Source organism: Protopterus annectens, chromosome 1.part1 (assembly GCF_019279795.1).
Source record: "Protopterus annectens isolate FY-2018-M chromosome 1.part1, PAN1.0, whole genome shotgun sequence".
Lineage (NCBI taxonomy): Eukaryota > Metazoa > Chordata > Ceratodontiformes > Protopteridae > Protopterus > Protopterus annectens.
In genome coordinates this window covers 1,406,371,973-1,406,391,340 of record NC_056726.1, presented here as the reverse complement: position 1 = coordinate 1,406,391,340, position 19,368 = coordinate 1,406,371,973, and the positions used below count along the sequence as shown (strand labels likewise).

The window sequence follows — 19,368 nt, the reverse complement described above, 5'->3', positions numbered from 1 at the left end:
GCCAAAGATCTTCTGTGTTAGCCTGTACTTCCGAGAAGTAGATACCAAACAGGAGAGGACCCAGGACTGAACCCTGTGGTACTCCACTTGTCAATGGTCTGAAGTCGGATTTGGAGTCTGCTACTTTCACAGTGTGGGTTCTGTCCATGAGCCAGTTGGCAACCCATCTTGTGACACAGGGATTTATACCTAGTTTAGTGAGTTTATCTATAATTCCAGAGTGGGGGATGGTGTCAGAAGCCTTGGCGAGATAGGCTGTGTGAACCACCTTACCCTCATCTATGGCTTTGGTGACTGCTTCAAAAAACTCTATCAGGTTTAGGAGACATGATCTGCCTTTTACAAACCCAAACTGGGTGGGGTCTAGAGTTTGGAGTTACCAATGTCTTTGTTTATGAGCTCCATGATGATACGTTCCATGGCCTTGCAGACCAGGCTCGTTAGGCTAATGGGGCAGTAGTTCCAGGGGTCCATCGTGGCTCCCCCTTTGTGGAGTGGGATAACCGTCGCCGTGCAACATTCAGTGGGCACAAAGCCTGAGGTGAGGCTATGACTGAACATGGTACTTGGGTGGGGTGCCAGTTCGTTCTGTAGTTCATGTAGAAAGCAGCCTGGGATATTGTCAGGTCCCATGGATGCCGTGTTCTTGGTTTTGGAGAGTATGTTTTTTACCTGTAGTGCTGTGATTACAGGAACTTTGCATTCTTCCGGTATAGAGATGGGCCCTCTAGGGGGTGAGAGGGGGGTAAAGTTAGCACTGAACCTATCTGCCAGGATGCTGGCAATATCACTTGGTTCTGTATATTTAGTGCCATTGTGCTGTAACTCAGAGCAGATCTGAGTGTTGCCATTGAGATTCTTTACATAGCTATAGAATGCTTTGTGGCGGTCTTTAGAGTCAGTGGCAATTTTATTTTCGTAACTAGCTTTGGAGGATTTTATGAGGGATCTCATCTTCTTACTGAGGCTGACCAGGGAGATCCTTCAGTCATGGGATTTTACTCTTTTTTGCAACAGTTTCTTTCTTCTGTTGTAGAGTTTGTTTATGGCAGAGGACCACCAGATTGGCTTCCTTTTTTTGGAGGACAGCATCTTGGCTCTGTTAGGGATAGCACAATCCATGCACTCGTGTAAGTGCTTATAAAGTGCATTTGTGTAGGATTCAGCAGTCGTACCTCTATTGTTCGTCTGCATGGGTGTCATGAAGTTTGCCACTTCTGTCTTAAGAAGTGTGAAGTTGGCTTTGGGGAAGTTTTTTATGGCGGTTTCCCTAATGGGGGGGTGGGGGCGGGATGTGGATGTCTAGGGTGATTAGCTTGTGGTCGGATCTGACCAACGAGGAATTGACCTCTGGTGTGGAACACCGGTCACCCATGTTGGTAATGACCAGGTCTAGGATATTGCTGCCCCTGGTGGGGTTGTGAATAAGTTGATCCAAGGCGTTGGAATTTATGAATTCCAGAAAACGTTGAGCAAAAGAGTTGGTACATGAGTAGTTTTCCCAGTTAATGGTGGGGTAGTTGAAATCGCCCATTATTAGGTTGTTGGGTTGTATCCTAATATTTTCCAGTGCATCAAGAAATGAGGAGTGGGAATCCTGGGGCATGGTGGGGGGTTCTGTAGCAAGCTACAATTTGGATTGCGGTCTTGTCCAGAGTTAGTTGCACTTGGATAATCTGAGATGCATTATGCTGTGCAACTAGCCTGGAGGTGTGGATATCCTTAATGAATATGGACGTGCCTCCGCCTTTAGTGCTTCGGTCCAGGTTAGGTGGCCAAAAGGTGTGATATGAATTATAGCCTGATAATGGAGGGATGCTCTCTGGAGCTTTGAACCAGGTCTCTGTCACTGCACAGATGTCGATGTTCTCCATTTTAAGGAGTGCCTTGAGTGAGTGCATTTTGAGGATTAGACTTCTGGCATTGAGTAGCATTATCCTCAGAGTTTGCTTGCTTGTTACCTGTTACAGTGGTGAATTTGTCATTTGAACCTTGCCTAAAAAAGGCACTATAGGGGTGGCAAGAGCCTTAGCCAGTATCCGGAATCCCAAGGGCAAAAGGTGCAGGCCATCTCTGGCAAAGCATCATGGTCTGTCGATCATGTCATCCCAGGCAGACAAATACTGGATCTCCTTAGAATGACACCAGAAGCTTAGCCAACTGTTGAAGTCAATCATTTTGTCCTTGTACTGTGGTATCATTCTGGGTGATGGCAGGATGCTACTCAGGGCTAGGGTCATACCTGCCTGGGGGCTACAAGATCGGAGAGCTCCTCCATGTCTCTTTTCATGTAGTCCAGGGAGGTACGTCTCAGGTCATTTACACCAACATGGACAATGACAGAGTCATATTTGTACTTGCTGTGGAGTGACCTGAGTGCGTTATGTATATCAACCGTGGCTTAGTGGTACTTCATGTTGTGTAGTGTGTACAAGGTCCGGGGTTCTAGACTGACAAAGGTGTTTTGGGGAGGGTGGCCTAATGGTTGAGGTGTTTGCCTTATAAACACAAGGTACAGAGTTTGAGTCTCACAAGGGATAATTGGCTAGGCTTAAAATGGCTCGGAAAGGCAGTTAGCTTAGTACTAATCTATGAACCTATGTGGCAGATCCTGGCACCTGACAAGCAGCTGACAGTAACTTTCTCCTTGTTTAGCCTGGTGAGTGGAACATCAGTGTGCCTGACTACTGAGTCGCCTATGACTAGAGTGTTGGGTACGTTGTTATGCCTTATGGGCTGTGGTTGAGTGGCACACAGATTATGGGCTATGTGTCATCTGGGTTGTGTTGGGGGGGTGGAGTTTACTTGCATTTCTGCTTTGGAAGTCCCTGTTGCTTGGGCAGGTTTTTATTGACAGCCTCCGCGAATGTAGGTGTGTGTTTTATGTTTCTATGTGTGTGTTTTGATGGTGTAGGTTTTGAGGGACTATGTGATGAGTGTGGTGTGGTGCAAGTGTTTACCTTCTCCTCTTGACTGTCTAGTCCAGTCTTGGGTGAAGAGAGCTTTGCTTCCAGTTTGGCTATATAAGTGCATCTCTCACAGGTTGTAGTGTTGGGTTGTCTGTGTATATGAGGCAATTGCTGCATTGCCCCAAGATGCCCAGATTCATCAGGTAGACAGGAGGAAACACCGGGAGCTGACCTTTAGACATGCCTGGATAGGTGCTTATTTATTAAGTACTAAAAACTGCTTTCCTCTAGATAAGTGAGGAAAGTTGAGTGCTATAGTAATGTGTAGCTTATTTAGTGCGTACAACAAGTTCTGAACAAGTGCTGAGCTCAAAGAAACATATTTGAGTGCTGAAACTAAAAATCTGCCTAGTTTTAAGAAACAAAATTAAGCTAGAAGGCTTCTCTCCAACACAGAAAGGTTTGGGGGCTGAAAAGCTTACAAACAGTCCTGGATACAGCAAATTTGTATATGGACTAGAGTACTTACAAGAAAGGCAGAAAACAAACTTAGAAATGTTTTTTTCTTCCCAAATGCTCTTTGTACACAGTAGGAGTGCCTGAAATCAGAATATGACCTCACTGCACTCAGTTGAGTGAGCAAATGAGAAGGGCCCAGAAACAGTATCAAAATACAAATTTACAAGAGGGGCATGCAATTTCAAGCCACCAAGATTAACACCAAAACAAGAACAGGGAGGGGGGGTGGGCGGGAAACTGTAGAGACAGAGCGCCACAATTTTCAGTTCAATTAATATTCAGTAAGAAACAAAAATACATAAAATGCAGTACTATATGATAAAGTGCAGATAAAAGTGTACTTAAATTTGCTTATACGTCCAATTGATTGCAGGCGGATCTTAGCCGGCCAAAGCTCAAGTATTTAGCAGAAAAAAACAAAATGTACCACTTATATAAGACAGGACAGCCCCTCAGCTGAAACACAGAATATCAACGTGAAACTTCCCCCCACTTAAGGGCTGCATAAAAAGATGGAAGGAGTACCGGAATCAATGAGTACAGCATGTGTCTGATGATTTTAAAATTACACAGAATTATCCTATCATTCAAATGAAAATGACTTCAAACAAAAAGTGCTAATTAAATCAAAAGAGTACAAGGGAATTATTTAACCTATGCAAAGCAACTAAAATGTTACACAGATAAAATGACTGAAAACAAATGTATACAAAATTAAAGAATTTAACCAAGAATAAATTTCCAGCAGAAAAAAATGTGATATAAATTTTTGAGATTATACTTTGCAAAGATACATAAACTGGAATCACTGGCTTACTACTAAAGTATGCAATACATACAGAGAAGTACTGCTCAGCTTCCAGCTGATCCTGAAGCTCTTTCATTTGTCCATCTGCATCCTGACGTTCTCTGAAATGCAAGACAAAAATATCACTGATATCAAAGTGGCTTTAATAATTTTGGTAATAATTCATTCTGTATGACAATGACAAAAATAATGTGCAGTTCTTGCAATGCTATAGGCATCCATCACTATCTTACAGCAGCTACTCAATGGGCTCTAACTGGAAGCTCATGATCTGACAGTGCAAATCGCAAAATTGCCAATGGCTGGGATTTGTTTACAGTGCCAAAAAGTGCTTGCAATACATGAGAAATAACAGCAAACTGTGAAAGTTGTGGTTACATATTAAAACAATTTTTTTACACGGGGAACAAGCCCCCCGCACCCCCACCATTTATATATACAAAGCCAGAGATAACTGTACCTAGAAGAAAAATAATTTTTCCAAGAGACAGCAATTTCAGTCATGGTACATACTTTCCCAAATCACATTTAAATTTTCACAGTTCTGAGAATCAGTCCTCAGAGTTACAATAGGGAACCTGATATATATCATCTTTCAACAGTTTCATGTACTGCTCTAAGCCATTAAAGCCACAGATGAGTCTAGCCATTTTGGGTCACATAAAAACAGACCAGAGAACTGGCAATAAAAACATTTAACAGGGATTAAAGTAATACTACCTCTTCAGAAGTGCTTAAGTAGGAATAAGCAGATTATCCAGGTAGCAGCATCATAGCAAATGTTTTCCTTAGCAGTATCCACTAGTAGGGAAAGCCCCTTTTCCTTCAACTAGCATCACTTTATCTTGCTGGATTTATCACAGGTTACAGGTTTACAGTGAGTAATTAGTTTCTTGGGAAGTCCGAAAGCCATTACAGACAGTATTTTTTTCTACTGTGCAACTAACCAGCTACATTTTAAACTCACTCCAACTTGAACTTTAATTGCTACGCAAGGGGGGTCACAATCGCTCTACACCTTGTAATTATCACACTACCACATATATTGTGTTTGCTCAGTGTGCACCACAGGCAGGAGAGAGTGATTCAAACAATGCAGGACTAGAACATTCAAGAGATCAAAATAAGTGATTTCATGCAGACTTCCATAATTTAATTCCTTTATCTGTTAGTTTTTGGTGTGGCACCTCTGCACACACTATCTGGATGAGTCAGTCAAATTAATAAGTAAAAAAGGCTGAAATGTACTCGATTAATAGTCTTAGCAGAGATGTACAATAAAAAGTCAGTCAGTGCACAACTGTAGGAAAGATTAAAACTGATATCTTGTATAGAAAACAGATATAAATAAAGTCAGTCAATACACAACTAATGTAAAGAGGAATAAAACTGTTATATAGAAATGTACAAATGTTTCCCACTTTGTTTCAACTATTCAATCCTCCATGCAGACCATCAAGCCTTCCTCACCCAGACAACATGTACGACCCATTTATTCTCCCCAGGATCAAAAGACCATGTGCTACACTCTTGCCTCTGGGGTGAGAATCAGGCACTGGAAAGGTGTGATCATCCACAGTGAGGACTAAGCCATAACCTTCTCACATAGTAGCTGAGACTTTTGTATAGTGCAAAAATGAGATAGATGTCTGCTTCCACTCACACCTGTCCGAAATGCAACACTAACCACTTTGCATGTGAGTGCAATTATGTGTTCCATTCTCAAGGACCAACCAAGACACCTCCACCACTCCCAAACTTGGCGAACACAGAGTAGCCACTCTAGTCACATCAGCTTCAGGTCATCTGGGACACAGGCGGGCTTCAGCCCACTAAGCCACATTATCTGACATTTCCTGTTTTGTCTACAATGTTTCTTTTTCATCACTGTGTATGTGCCTTTAAAAATGTTCTCGTCACATGTTGACATAATAAATCTGTTTTCACTGAAATTCAAGCAGTTATGGTGCAGCAGGTTTAGTACTTATGATAATTTTAAATACAGCTGTCCACAGGTAATGAGACTACATATCAATATCACAATCAGTGTATTTCACTTTTAAGATAGCACCCCTAGCTTTAATGATAAATATAAAGAAAAACAATGACCCAATAAACATTTGTTTATTAATTTTTCCTTCTACAATTCTGACCATCAGAGAGGGACTTCCAGTTGATCAAGCGACAAGTGTAATACCTCCTCACTACATGAGATTTGGCATTTTTTATGCAAAATACTGTACTCACAGACATCTGTATGCTTGGTTGACGTACCATGATGGAATGTGTTAGCTATATAACAGCATCTGTATCCAAAGCTTAATGATTCATCCTGTAGCTGCAAACCAAGAAATAATGGATTCCTGACTGACTTCACATTATAAGACAAGTAAAACACAAATGTGTACTTGTATGACTAAGAGAACTGTCAGATACACTACTCAAGATAGGATTAGTCATCAGTAGGGGAATGGTAGGAAGCTACTCTTGACCCATCAAGGAGGAACATTTGGAGATTAGCTGACACAACTGCATCTAATATTGAGGATCATCTTCAATAGCTTCCTGGTTGGAAAGAATCCCTAGTAGTAGTAGTAGTAGTAGGATTGAAGGAGCCAGAGGATCATCACAAGCCAAAGTTCACATAGTTGAATCCTGCAGAAATGATTTCACCAAACCTGGTTTGAAACCCCAACCAGTCGTCATGATGATAATGTTTGCTGAAGGTTTGTAATGAGGCCCCGTACAGAGATATTCATGAAGCAGGCACTGGAAGCAGCTACTTTGGTAGAGTGACTTTTAACCACAGCATTTGCCAAAGGGTGGTTGGTCAACTGATAAAAAAAATGCAGCTGGAAACCCACTTGGAATACATCTGCGTGACAACCACAATGTCTTTCCTTCCCAGAGCAAAGGAAACAAACACTTACACAGCCTTTTTAAATTAATACAACAATTCTCAGCTAATACCTGAGCTGGTACAGAGAAATGAAAAATATGATGGACTTGTTGTTCAAGGGAACCTCTTGAAAAAACATCTAGAATAAAGTCTGGCTTCACCCTGAGGGAAAGTTTATCCTCATGAAAGATCATATAAGGTTCCCTATATTTTCCTCAGGCAGACAGTAAATGTTGGAGGTGTGAAGGGGAAGAAAGAGGTAATTGGGAACATATTTTCTGGGAGTGCGGTGAGTTAGCAGACTAAGGATTCACTGCAAGATGCACTGTTGGAGATGCCGGGTGGGCAGATTGGTCTGACAAGGGTGATGACTTTTCTGATCTATGATACAGAATCAGAATTGCCTAAGGTAAGGCTTGGCTGTGTCTAATAATGGTGGCTGCCAAAAAAGCAATTACTAGAAAATGGAAATCAAAATCTAAACCACCTATACTGGAAGTAGTGAATATAGTAATGGAGACAAAACAAATGGAATTGAGATCTTCAGAAAAGAGTAGGAGCAAACTACATAGGAAAAAATGGAAATTGTGGGAACAATACATACAAGGGAGGAATGAGACCTAAAAGGTGGAAGGACTTAAATGAGCTATGCAATGTTTGAGTGAGAAAGATTGGGTAGATAAGTGATGTATAACGTTTGCAACTGGGAGTGTGTCAGTATGGTTTGGGATGTAAAATGCTTGCAACTAGGAATGTGTCGGCGTGGTTTGTTTTCATTTATATAAATGTATGACTGCCTATGTAGTAAGTGATGGTTTAATGAAGATGTTTCTTGTAAAAAAAAAAAAAAAAAAAAAGCAGGAATTGAATAATGTATGTGATACTGCTTAGGTTACAAGATATATAGCAATATATGTGAAGTATAATGTTTATGTTAATATAGTTTGATTATTTTTATATGAATGTAAATTTGTCTATGTCACTGTGATAATGCAATAAAAGTGTTTGGAAAAAAAAAGGTTCCCTATATGACATGTGATGAATGGGGTGATGACTGCAATGACAGCACTTCCAAGAAAAAAAGTTCAATGCTGATGAAGTACCGGTCTCAAATAACAGATAAACAAAGCTGCTCTACCATGAAAGCTTAGGTCCCATGAAGTGGATTAGTTCTTCAGTGAAGAATGGAGGTGCAGCACTCCTTTGTGGAACTGCTTTACCAGCCAAATGCTAAAAGACAATACTGCATTCATCAAAGGTTATGTGCACAGACATCCAACACATGAAATGCACCTTGCCAATGTAGTATGCAAGGCCTAGATTGTTCAGGCACGAGATATAAACAAATCAACTGCAGACTGACCTACACAGGTCATAGTAGTAGGTAACTTTCTATACAAATTAAGAAACTGTTTCAGACTCTAAGGCACAGATACGCTAAGCAGAAGCCATCTTGGCAATATCTGTCAATTAAACACTGCTGGTGAATCCAATGGAATTAGCAAGATGCACATCAAGAACTAGGTTGGAGGTGGTGGTCCTTTCACTAAATGTGGGGTGACATCCCTAGCTAGAAACATCTTTTTTATGCCACTAGGAACCTTAGAACCTGAAAATGCACCCATTTTATAGTCTCCAGGGGACAATGACAATGCGCTTCGACCATTCCTCCCTGACTTCTGCAATAAAACATGGAATCAGCAAGAATGGTAGAAAGGAATAAAAGAAAACCCTATGCCAGAAGAGAGAATGAGAGACTGCGTCCATTGTTAATTCCTGTCTGCCCTGCAGAATACAGCCACAAAAGAGAAGAACTCTGTTCTCCAGTGTGGCAGAAAAAGAGAATGACCTTGTGAGTTCTTGTCTGAAGTCCTTAACCAGACATGACCTCTAAGTATAATGCTCCAGAACAGGACTAAGCTTATCTCATAGCATACATCGGTTTAGGCATTTCCCAGGGATGTCAACTACTCAGTGAATGACACCCCCTTGACTATGGCCCAATACAAGGTGAAAATCACTTCTCTGCACAGCAGTTATAACTTTGTGACCTTGCCTGTTAAGACACTGCAAGATGAACACCATTTTTGATTAGATGTAGAGAAGCCTTGGAAGCAGCAATTTCCAAGGCCTTCAAGGCCAGGAATACTGCACCAAGCTTCAAATGGTTGATGGTTGATTTCCCTGGTCCACAAGTGAAATCAATATAGGTTCATCAGCAAGTACCACACTAGCTGCCCTTGTGGGCCATTTTAAGCCTAGCCAATTACTATTTTGGTGCTTCAATTAACCTATCCAATTTGGTCTTAGAATGGCCTTACACATCTCATGGTTATTAATTATATATTGCCACTCATTAGAATAACTAGAATCACACCATAAATAATTTGAGGGGACCCATGCATGGGATAAAACATTGTGGAGCTACCTCTGCTGACCAACAGTACAGTGGGCAGTCAAGGGGTAAGTTTTCTGTCTTACATCCACAGATCCAAGGTGCACTTGAATATGGATAGGGAAGAAGTTTGCTTTACATGGATGGAAAGTTTGTTCCAGAGTAGTGGTATCCTCTGCGAGGTAAACCCATCCCTCCAAACCATTCTGTTGATGTTGCAGAAGACGTTTAGATCCCTAGACCAAGAATTTCTGATGCTATCTGACTTGCTGATGTGCAATAAATCCATCAGTAATGGGTCAGAAGATTACTTTTATGCCAGACACAGGTTACCTCTCTATAAAATAAAGAATATATTGACTTAGTTTTGAGTCGATCCATGTACGGCATATTGTTTAGGTTTTGTATCCTTTTAGTAATGTAGCTCTTTTTGGTTCTGTGGTATCTCTATCATCAAGCTATGGCAGCTGCAGAAAGGGGAATCCCATAGATTATACAGAGCAAAATCCACCACTTTCAGGCTAGCTGACAAGGGTCTGACACAAGTAGGTCTTTGAGTTCACACTAGTTTTGAAGCTACTGTAATCTCACACAGTCCAATGCAATGACAACATCCTAAAGTACCCAAACAATATTTAATCAAGAATACAAGGACCTGCAGAGCCAGGCCTTGGGCTCTACTTTGTCCTCATATAGGTGCACAAAGCCATAACTTCTTGGGTCCTTTCCAGAAACACCTGCCATTGAAGAGCCGAAATCCAGTGAAGGACTTTCTCTAAGCTAGGAGAAACTATCCCAACACTATGGAATAAGTTCCCATCTATATGAAGCACAATAAATCCTGAACCTATTAAAAAGAAACCTTGATCAACGGATGGGAAATTGTAAATTCATCCATGGACTGGCACCCATGTTTCTGACGGACAGAGGTCAACAATATACAAATTAATCTCCAACTAACTTATCCCCCAATAAGCTTTAGCTACCACTTTACTAACATACCCCACCATATAGGCACCCAAGGAACTCTGAAACAAAAATGGGTTGGGTTGCAAAGTCTGGCATGTAAAGACCCTGTTGGTCGTTAGCCTAATATGAACCTATGAAGTGCTCTTATCTGGTACCCATTAGATAAACCTCTAAGAAGCACAGGCTGAACTGATGTCTGGTTTCTTGCCAGCTGGGCAGGCCATAGAGGCTTTATGGAATGCAGTACATCTGGCTACTGCTCAGACTTCAGATGTAAAGCAGATGGTTTCAACATTGCCAATCTGGAATGCAGCATGTGACCCATGCCCTGCATAAGCAGTTCCTATACCTAGAGGAAGTGGATAGGATGGAGCATGGAATGGTTGCTGGAGCAAAGGAAACCCATCTGATGAATACAGTAAAAAGCTATTAGTACTACAAGACACTCACAGCTCCTTTTGGAGCTTCTGTAAGACCCATAAAATTAGGAGGATTGGTGGGACGGTATGCATAATGCCTTGTATTCTAAGACCGTGAAAATACAACTGAGCAGCATGCCCCAGGATTTGGTCTTGTTTTTCATCCAGGGAAGAATCATCTTTGTGCTGCTCTGACTTGCCAAGAGGTCTAAAATAGGGATGCCCCAAGCCTCAAAGACATATTCCAAACATGCTGCTTTACTCCCTATTCACAGTCAAGGGATCTGCCCTAATGAGCAAATTTGCTTGGACACTTAGCACCACAGTAACAAGAAGTAAATGGTGACTGATGGGCCCATTGCTACAGGTCTTTCCCATGCTGCTTTTTCATATAAGACACCAGGAGATTGTCCATCTGGTTCAGCGGGGGTACTATGAAAAAGAAAATCCTACAGGACAGAAGGCTACCTCAAATCACTCTCATCTCAGACAGGCTTATGTACAAGAGTCTGTTTCTGGATAGAAATTGTCCTCTTTTTGACCAAGAGTGGAAGTGCACTCCCCATCCAGCCAGCATCAGACCCGGACATTAAGCTTTGCAAAGAGTACTGCCAAAATGTAAGAAGACATTAGCAACAGAAAGAAATAGGCTGATATGGAGCTGCAAGAGTACAGTTGTTTTGGGAACTTGCCATAATTACAGATGCTTAAGTACACTATGCTGCAGTCCTCATTAATGGGATAGCCTGCCAGCAGGTAGCAGCAAAACAGTATGTACAGCTTTCACAGCTGTACATTTCCTTAGTTGCTTTGTCAGACATTGGTGGTATGACAGGTCCACCAAACAATGTCATCTTTGGATCTTTCTTGTCAAAAGCAGTCAATAAGCCTGACTGAGGCACCAGAGCACTACTACACCTTGGAAGAATATCCTCTCATACAAGAAGGCCTGTCCACAATGTTCCGAGCTCCCTTTTTTGGAACAATAATAAAAATGTGGGAGGAAAAAAGCTTGGCAGAGGAGAGGGATAAAAAAAGGGCACCCTATTCCAACAACAGAATACCAATTACAAAGAAGAAAAAGAGATGGTGGGAGGAAACAGACTGTAAAAGTGGATGTACTCTAATATCTACAGTAGCAGTGAGATCCTAACACAACTTAACCACATTTACCATACTAGGCACTTTTGCAGTCTTCATCAATGGGGTGATTTCCACAGCAGTGAACTATTGGGTGGTTGGCCAAGATAGCGCTCTCTAGGACAGTAGATCCTGAAGGATGGCAAAAGTAAACTCTGCCCTGGATGTAACTCCAAGATTATAACGTTTAGAATAGGTATATACATAGGGCCAAGTAGTTTAGTCCAACATGGATTGAGTGCTAACCCCACTGAGAAATGTTGCGGTGGCTACAATAGCTGTAAAGGAATGTACCTTAACTTAACCTGGTACTGGTTTACCACGGACAGAGTAACAAAAGCAAATACAGTGGGACAGTCATTTAGAGAGCATCTGTTTACTTACAGGCATGTCCTCCCTTCCTTTTGCAAAATACACAAAATTGTTAAGATTTTCTAAAACCACTTCTCCATGTCAAATAATATCCAAATTGTTTGTCCATGTTCAAAGAAAGCAGTATCCTCTTTACATTATTCTGGAAATTATGGAAGGCATTCCGTCCAAACAACAGTACACAACTACATGAAATAAAGACCTTTCTCAGAGGTACACTTCATTGGATGGCATGACAAAGAGAAATCTCAGTCATTGCCATTGGCAGGAATGTAGGACTACTGAAAAGGACTACCCTGCCTTTATGGAAAAACAATAATGGCTCAATACACATCAGGGCCCACAATTCTAAGATTCTCCTAAGAAATGTCTCACCTACCAGGGAACAACATCTTTTATGATTTTTTATTTATTTATTTTGCATTTGTTAACCGAGTTGGTCAAGCTGGGTAAGAATTTACCCTTTTCAGTGGAGACCTGAGGGGAAAAGCCCCAAACAGACATACAAGTAGAGACAAGTTTACAATAATACAGAGCAAAACAATGTCATGAATACAATGGATAAGAAAAAAAATGTACTCCATGGACTTAAACATATCTATATGCAAAAATATAATAATAAGGTTGTAAAAGGAAAATAAGCATCTGGTGGTGGGAGGTGAAATGGCTGGTTAAAAAGGGGACTAAGGAAGAGCTTCTGCAATACAGCTGAAGTCTCATGGTAGAATAATGATATCAATATGCAATAACCTCTTGAGGGAATTGTTTTACTTGTAATGGAGACAGAAAGACAGTAAAGTATTAGGCAGGCTAAGATAACAGATAGATACAGCTTTATGGAGGCATAAGACAGGACAAGTTTTGATTAAGTAATTCAGGATCAGTAATGTCTAACATGTACTTAAGTCTTGATCCCTGGATAGGCACCAAAGTGAGAATCTTTTCCATTTTGCTAATTATGATGCCATTGTGTTAGGTTTCCTACCTACACTAAGAAGGTGTAGCATGCCCTCTGAAAACACGTACCTTGAACGAATGAAAGCTAGATCACTGAAGTTGTCAGCTATAGCATAGTCAGGTTGAGATGCATTAGGAACACTTTTTTGTGTGTCAGGAAGTCCACATGTTGAGGCAACACTTTTTTGCATTGCTAGGCTTAACAAGAGGGAACAAACAATACTGCCCATGCCAAAATGGAGCTACTAGAATGGCTTTCGTCTGCTCTCCTTTATCTTCTGCAGTACCTTGTGGATCAAGGGCACAGGAGGGAAAGCAAACAGAAACAGAACTGCTCCTATCAGGCAGACAATATCTAATTTCCAGGCTGCTGGTATGCAGCAAAATTTCTCAGCTGCCTATTTTCTAGTGAAGCAAAAAGGTCTACTTCTGGGACAACACAGGTTTGCTGTTCAATATACACTTTTGTGGGTCTACCTGGGGTCTACTCAGCTTGTCTACCAAGACATTGTCCTCCGAGGGGATGCAGACTACCCTGGAGGTGGGGGTCATGATCTACTGTTGTACCACCTTCCGTACTTGCATTGTAGAATGGGTATTACATCACAGTAATGTTATCTGTTAACATCTGGGGGTCCCTCTGTGGCCACATTTGTTTAAATGCACTGATAGTTGATACAGTAGCCATTGCTTATTCCACATTTATGCGTTTATCACACTCATACCCCACATGCCTGGGATAAAATATGAAGAACCAGTTTTGCCTGAGCAAGAAGAGAGGGGGCTGAGAATGAGGCGGAAAGGCATAAATGTATTCACTGCCCAAGCCTTTGAGTTCAGGACTCTGGAAAGGAACCTTTTGATCTGAAAGTTCTTGTGGAGTGTAAAGGGACCCATTTCTGTCAGTCCCCATTTTTGTGGCATTGAGAGGAAAACCTGTCTGTGCACTGCACACTTCAGAATCTGACAAGTTTCTTTCTCAGGTTCTCTGCCAGTAAGTTGTCCCCTGCTGGAATTCATACTGGCATTAATATCATACTGTGGTTTAAAGCTATTTCCGTTTTCAGTGCCATCCTGTACAATTAAAATGAGTGTGCGCTTTCCTGCTTGTACCACAACTGTCGTGATGAATGTAAGAATTCTCAGGATGCCTGGGACCCACAGGGGTTTCAATGCTTGGAAAACATGCTGAACTGCCAACATCTCTCTTAGGTTTAAATGTGGCTTTCCCTATAACTTGACCCATATGAACTGCACCTTCAGGCCCTGAGAGTACACCTCAAGCTTGTACCAAGGCATTTGCAGTCAGGGTCTGGTGTGGGTTTGGGAGGAGCAAGAGCATGCCCCTTGTTCTCTTTGATCACACATACCTACTTAATCCATTTCCTTCTTTAAGCATGGTACAGCAGGGAGAGGGTACTCAAGCAATGAGAATGCTGATCCTAAAGGTTCTTGAGATACCACTGGCTTTCCCACCACACAAAAATAAATAAAAATATTCAAAAAATAAATAAAAGTAGAACAGTAATTCTTGACATTAGTTGTGCTCCAGTAGTTTTTTTTTTTAATCATACTTCCAGGGCTCACTGTTATGAGCCTCAGAATTACAAAAGGCAGCCATATTTCCTTTTATATATGCAGGCCAGAGTGGTGGTGATGGCCAATACCTCAGAATCCTGTGGATCTCTCTGGCATTCTACAAAAACTTTTTTTGCCACTACCTGAAAGAAATCTGAGAAACAGCACCATCTCCTAAAGGAGAAAAGTACAGTTTTGTACCTACCATAAATGTAGATGTTCGAAGATCCACATTGCTGCAGTCATAACCTGTGGGTAGTCCGCTGTCCTCGGTCGGCCCGAATACCAAAGTGTTAGGCTGGCGTCGGTCATGGTCGCTCAGATCTGACGTCAGTACGCCGTGGTATTAAAGCGCATGACCGACGCCATATCCTCAGTCTTTCTTGCCCCAGATGTCAGAAGGCCTTAAAGAAAAAGGCCATAGCCAAAAATAGAAAAATACCCAATCACCAATATAACAACAATAGATACACCACAAACCACACAGCCACCCCAAACTACAGAGGGGAAGGAGGGAGGGTAAATTAGACTGCAGCAATGTGGATCTTCGAACATCTACATTTATGGTAGGTACAAAACTGTACTATGTTCTTCATCTCACATTGCTGCAGTCATAACCTGTGGGTAGAATCCCAAAGCAAAGGTAAAGGGAGGTTGGTAAAATCAGATAGCATTAGGAACTGCTAACATGCCCTGTAAAACTGCAGTGGCAAACCCAGCCCTAGATTTGGAATAAAGAGGAAGATGGTAATGTTTAGAGAAAGTGTCCAGGTAGCTGCCTCCAAAATATCCTTAGTAGCTACTCCCCTTAAAAAAGCAGTAGAAGTGGCCGTAGCCCTAGTGGAATGAGGTCTGATTCCAGCCGGAACCTCCTTGCCATGATGAGAATAACAGAAAGCAATGCAATGCCCAATCCACTTAGAAATAGTTTGTTTTGAAACAGGTTTTCCTTGAGATCCCAAGGCAAAAGAAATGAATAACTGTTGGGACTGCCTGAACCCCTTAGTTCTGCTCAAATAATAACGTAACTGCCTGTGAATGTCCAAAGAATGCAAAATTTTCTCCCCCTTATTTTGGGGATCAGCATAAAATGTAGGCAGATGAATAGATTGGTTTAAGGCCACATTAGAAACAACTTTAGGCATAAAAGTAGGATTAGTACGTAGTGAGACCCTATCCTTATGAAATATCAGGAAGGGTTCAACTGCCATTAGAGCCTGTAATTCAGATACCCTTCTAGCAGACGTAATGGCCAACAAAAAAGCAGTCTTCCAAGACAAAAATTTCAACTCTGAAGTAGCTGCAGGTTCAAAAGGAGGTAAAGTGAGCTTTTCCAACACAAAATTGAGATCCCAGGAAGGAGTAGGAGCTCTACGTGGGGGTCTTATGTTCTTTGTCCCTCTAAGAAATTGCTTGAACAAAGGGTGAGAGAATAATGGTGGGTCACAATCATAGTGAGCAGAAATGGCTGCAGCATGAACTTTTACAGAGGAGAAAGACAAACCCTTGTCTAATAATTCTGTAAGATACTGAAGTGAAACACTCAAATTAGGCACTGAAACATCAAAACTCTTTGTTTTGCTCCAAAGAAAAAATCTCCTCCATTTATCTGCATAAACTTTCCTTGTACTAGGCCGTCTGGCCTCCAAAATGACATTCAGAACTTGTTGAGGAAGCGGAGACCCCCCAAGGTCTAAAACAGAATACGCCAGGCTGTCAGATGCAGGGATTGAATCCTGACATTGCGGAAATGATTGCTTGCCTGGGACAAAAGGTGTGGAATTAATGGCAAAGGCCAAGGAGGCTCCCGTACCAAAGTCCTCAGCAGAGGGTACCAGTGCTGCCGTGACCAATCTGGAGCTATCAGAATCATGCAAGGCTTGTCCTGTCTGACCTTTAGGAGCACCTTGGGAAGGAGAGGCAGAGGGGGAAATGCATAAACGTGAAGATTGTTCCAACTGAATGATAGAGCATCCACTTTCCAAGCTTTTGGGTGAAATAGCTTTGTGCAAAACTTTGGCAGTTGGTAATTCAGTGGAGAAGCGAACAGATCTATGTCTGGAGTCCCCCATGCCACCGTCAACTGTTGAAGACATGAGGATCCAATTTCCACTCGTGGGGATCCACCATCTGTCTGCTCAAAACATCTGCTAAGGAGTTCTGTGCTCCTGGCAGAAACCTTGCCTGAAGGGTGAGGTGCATACTGAGAGCAATCTCCCACAAAATCATAGCCTGTCTGCAAAGTGGGTACGAATGGGTACCCCCCTGCTTGTTGATGTACCACATGACTGTTGTGTTGTCTGTCTGAATCAACACTTGTCCTGGGTGAAGTAAATCCTTGAAAGCCATCAATGCAAATTGGACTGCTAACATCTCCTTCATGTTGATATGCAAATGTTGTAGTCTGGCAGGCCACGTGTCTTGAACCCATTTTCCATTGAAGTGTGCTCCCAGGCCATGTCTGAGGCATCTGTCGTTAAGATCTGACTCGCCTCTGGTCGGGTCACAGAGAGTCCCTTGTTTAGGTGACATTCCTGAGCCCACCACAAAAATTCCCTTTGGATGCAAGGTATCATCGGAATGACAGTGTCCAAATCGTGGCAGTGCTGAGTCCATACGCTTTTGAGATACCATTGTAGCTTCCTCATATGCAGTTTGGCATTGGGAAGCACCAGAATACAAGATGCCATGAACCCCAAGGCTTGAAGGACTGTCCTTGTAGTCAGCCTGGACCATAGAGACAATTGCTGGAAGTAAAGGGTAAGATTTCTTTGTTTGTCTGGGGTCAGAAATGCCATCTGAGAAGCTGTATTCAGTCTCACACCCAGAAAGCACATGTCCTGAGAGGGTACTAGACTGGACTTTGTTTCGTTCACAGAATACCCTAGGCACCTTAACACTGCCATAACGTACTGTAGATGGTGAAGAAACTCGACTTTGTCTTGAGCCAGAATCAGGCAATCGTCCAAATAAGGATAGATTTGTATTCCCCTTAACCGTAAGAAGGCTATCACTGGTGCCAGGACCTTTGTGAACACCCTGGGCGCAGTAGATAAGCCAAAGGGCAATGCAGAGAACTGATAATGTAAAGTCCCAGCCCGAAAACACAGGAACCTCCTGCAGCTGGGCCTGATAGGAATGTGAAGATAAGCCTCTTTGAGATCCAGAGTTACCATCCAGTGATCCTTGCCTAAAAGAGGCAGAAGTTGTTGTAAAGTCAACATCTTGAATTTTGGAATGTCCAGGTATGTGTTGAGAAAAGACAAATCCAGAATTGGCCTCCAAGTGTTTCCTTTCTTTGGTACAAGAAACAGGCGAGAATAAAATCCTAGGCCTACTTCTGACGGAGGTACCCCCTGGATAGCCCCCATGTTGAGAAGTAAAGAAATCTGTTTGTAAGCCTCCACCTTTTGCTGAGAAGGAACGTCTGGCATGCCTTTGAAAGGAGGCAAGGTGTGAAAATAAAACTTGTAGCCTCGAGCTATAATGTCCAACACCCATTTGTCCTGAGTGACTAAAATCCAATTTTTCCTGAAATGTGCCAACTTTCCTCCCAGAGGAGCTGCCAGACAGGAGGGGTCTGGCAGCTGGAGATACAGGTCATTGGGTCTGTTTACGAAAAGGCTGACCCCTGCCTTCACCTGAAGATTGAGCAGGGGAACTCCACATCCTAGGTCGAAAAGAACCTTGAGCATGAGCTCTGCCCCTACCACGTCTTGATCTGCCCCTAGACTGTAAATCAGAAGAAGGATAAGCCCATCCCTTAGTAGGCCAATTTCTGCTAAACTTAGGGGGCTGCACCTGTAAAAAATCCTTAACTGTTTGCATAGACTTAGCTTTGTCTTCCATTTTCTTCAAAACTGACTCCACAGGAGAACCAAACAAAACTTCAGACTGAAGGGGAGCATCCAAAATTCGAGCTTTAACATGCTCTGACAAATTCTGATCCTTAAGCCAGGCGTGCCTACTGAATAACTGATCCAGTGGCAGCCACCCTGGAAGAGGCCTGAAGAGCATCAAAACCACACTGCAAAGAATGCTTACCCACCTGATCAGAGGCATGAACTAAATCCTGCAATTCCTTACACTCAATGCCCTCTGCCAAAGCATCAACCTTAGATTTCAACTGACTCAGGAGAAAGTTCTGGTACTTCAGCATATGAAACTGGCAATTCAAAGCCCTCATTGCTAGAGTGGAAGAGGTATACACGTTTTTACCCCACCTATCCAAAGCTCTAGAATCTTTATCCATAGGAACTGGATTCTTTACAACAGAAGCTCTGACTCTCTTAGGACCCTGGCTAATAGTTTCTGGGTCAGCTCTCGGGCTTTTATACAAGTATTTATGAGCCTCAGGCACTCTGTAATAGCTGTCAGGCTTGACCGGGGCAGGAGGCAAAGAA

At 42.2% G+C, this 19,368-nt stretch overlaps 1 protein-coding gene across 1 annotated transcript in view; it reads right to left on the bottom strand.

Moving 5' to 3' along the window:
• Nucleotides 1-19,368, bottom strand: part of ROCK2 (Rho associated coiled-coil containing protein kinase 2) — a gene marked incomplete in the record, with an annotated part of 2,656,097 nt that overhangs the window by 1,085,952 nt on the left and 1,550,777 nt on the right. Inside the window, 1 exon segment of the mRNA XM_044082273.1 lies at nucleotides 4,268-4,337. Within this exon segment, the coding sequence (XP_043938208.1) occupies nucleotides 4,268-4,337 (70 nt within the window).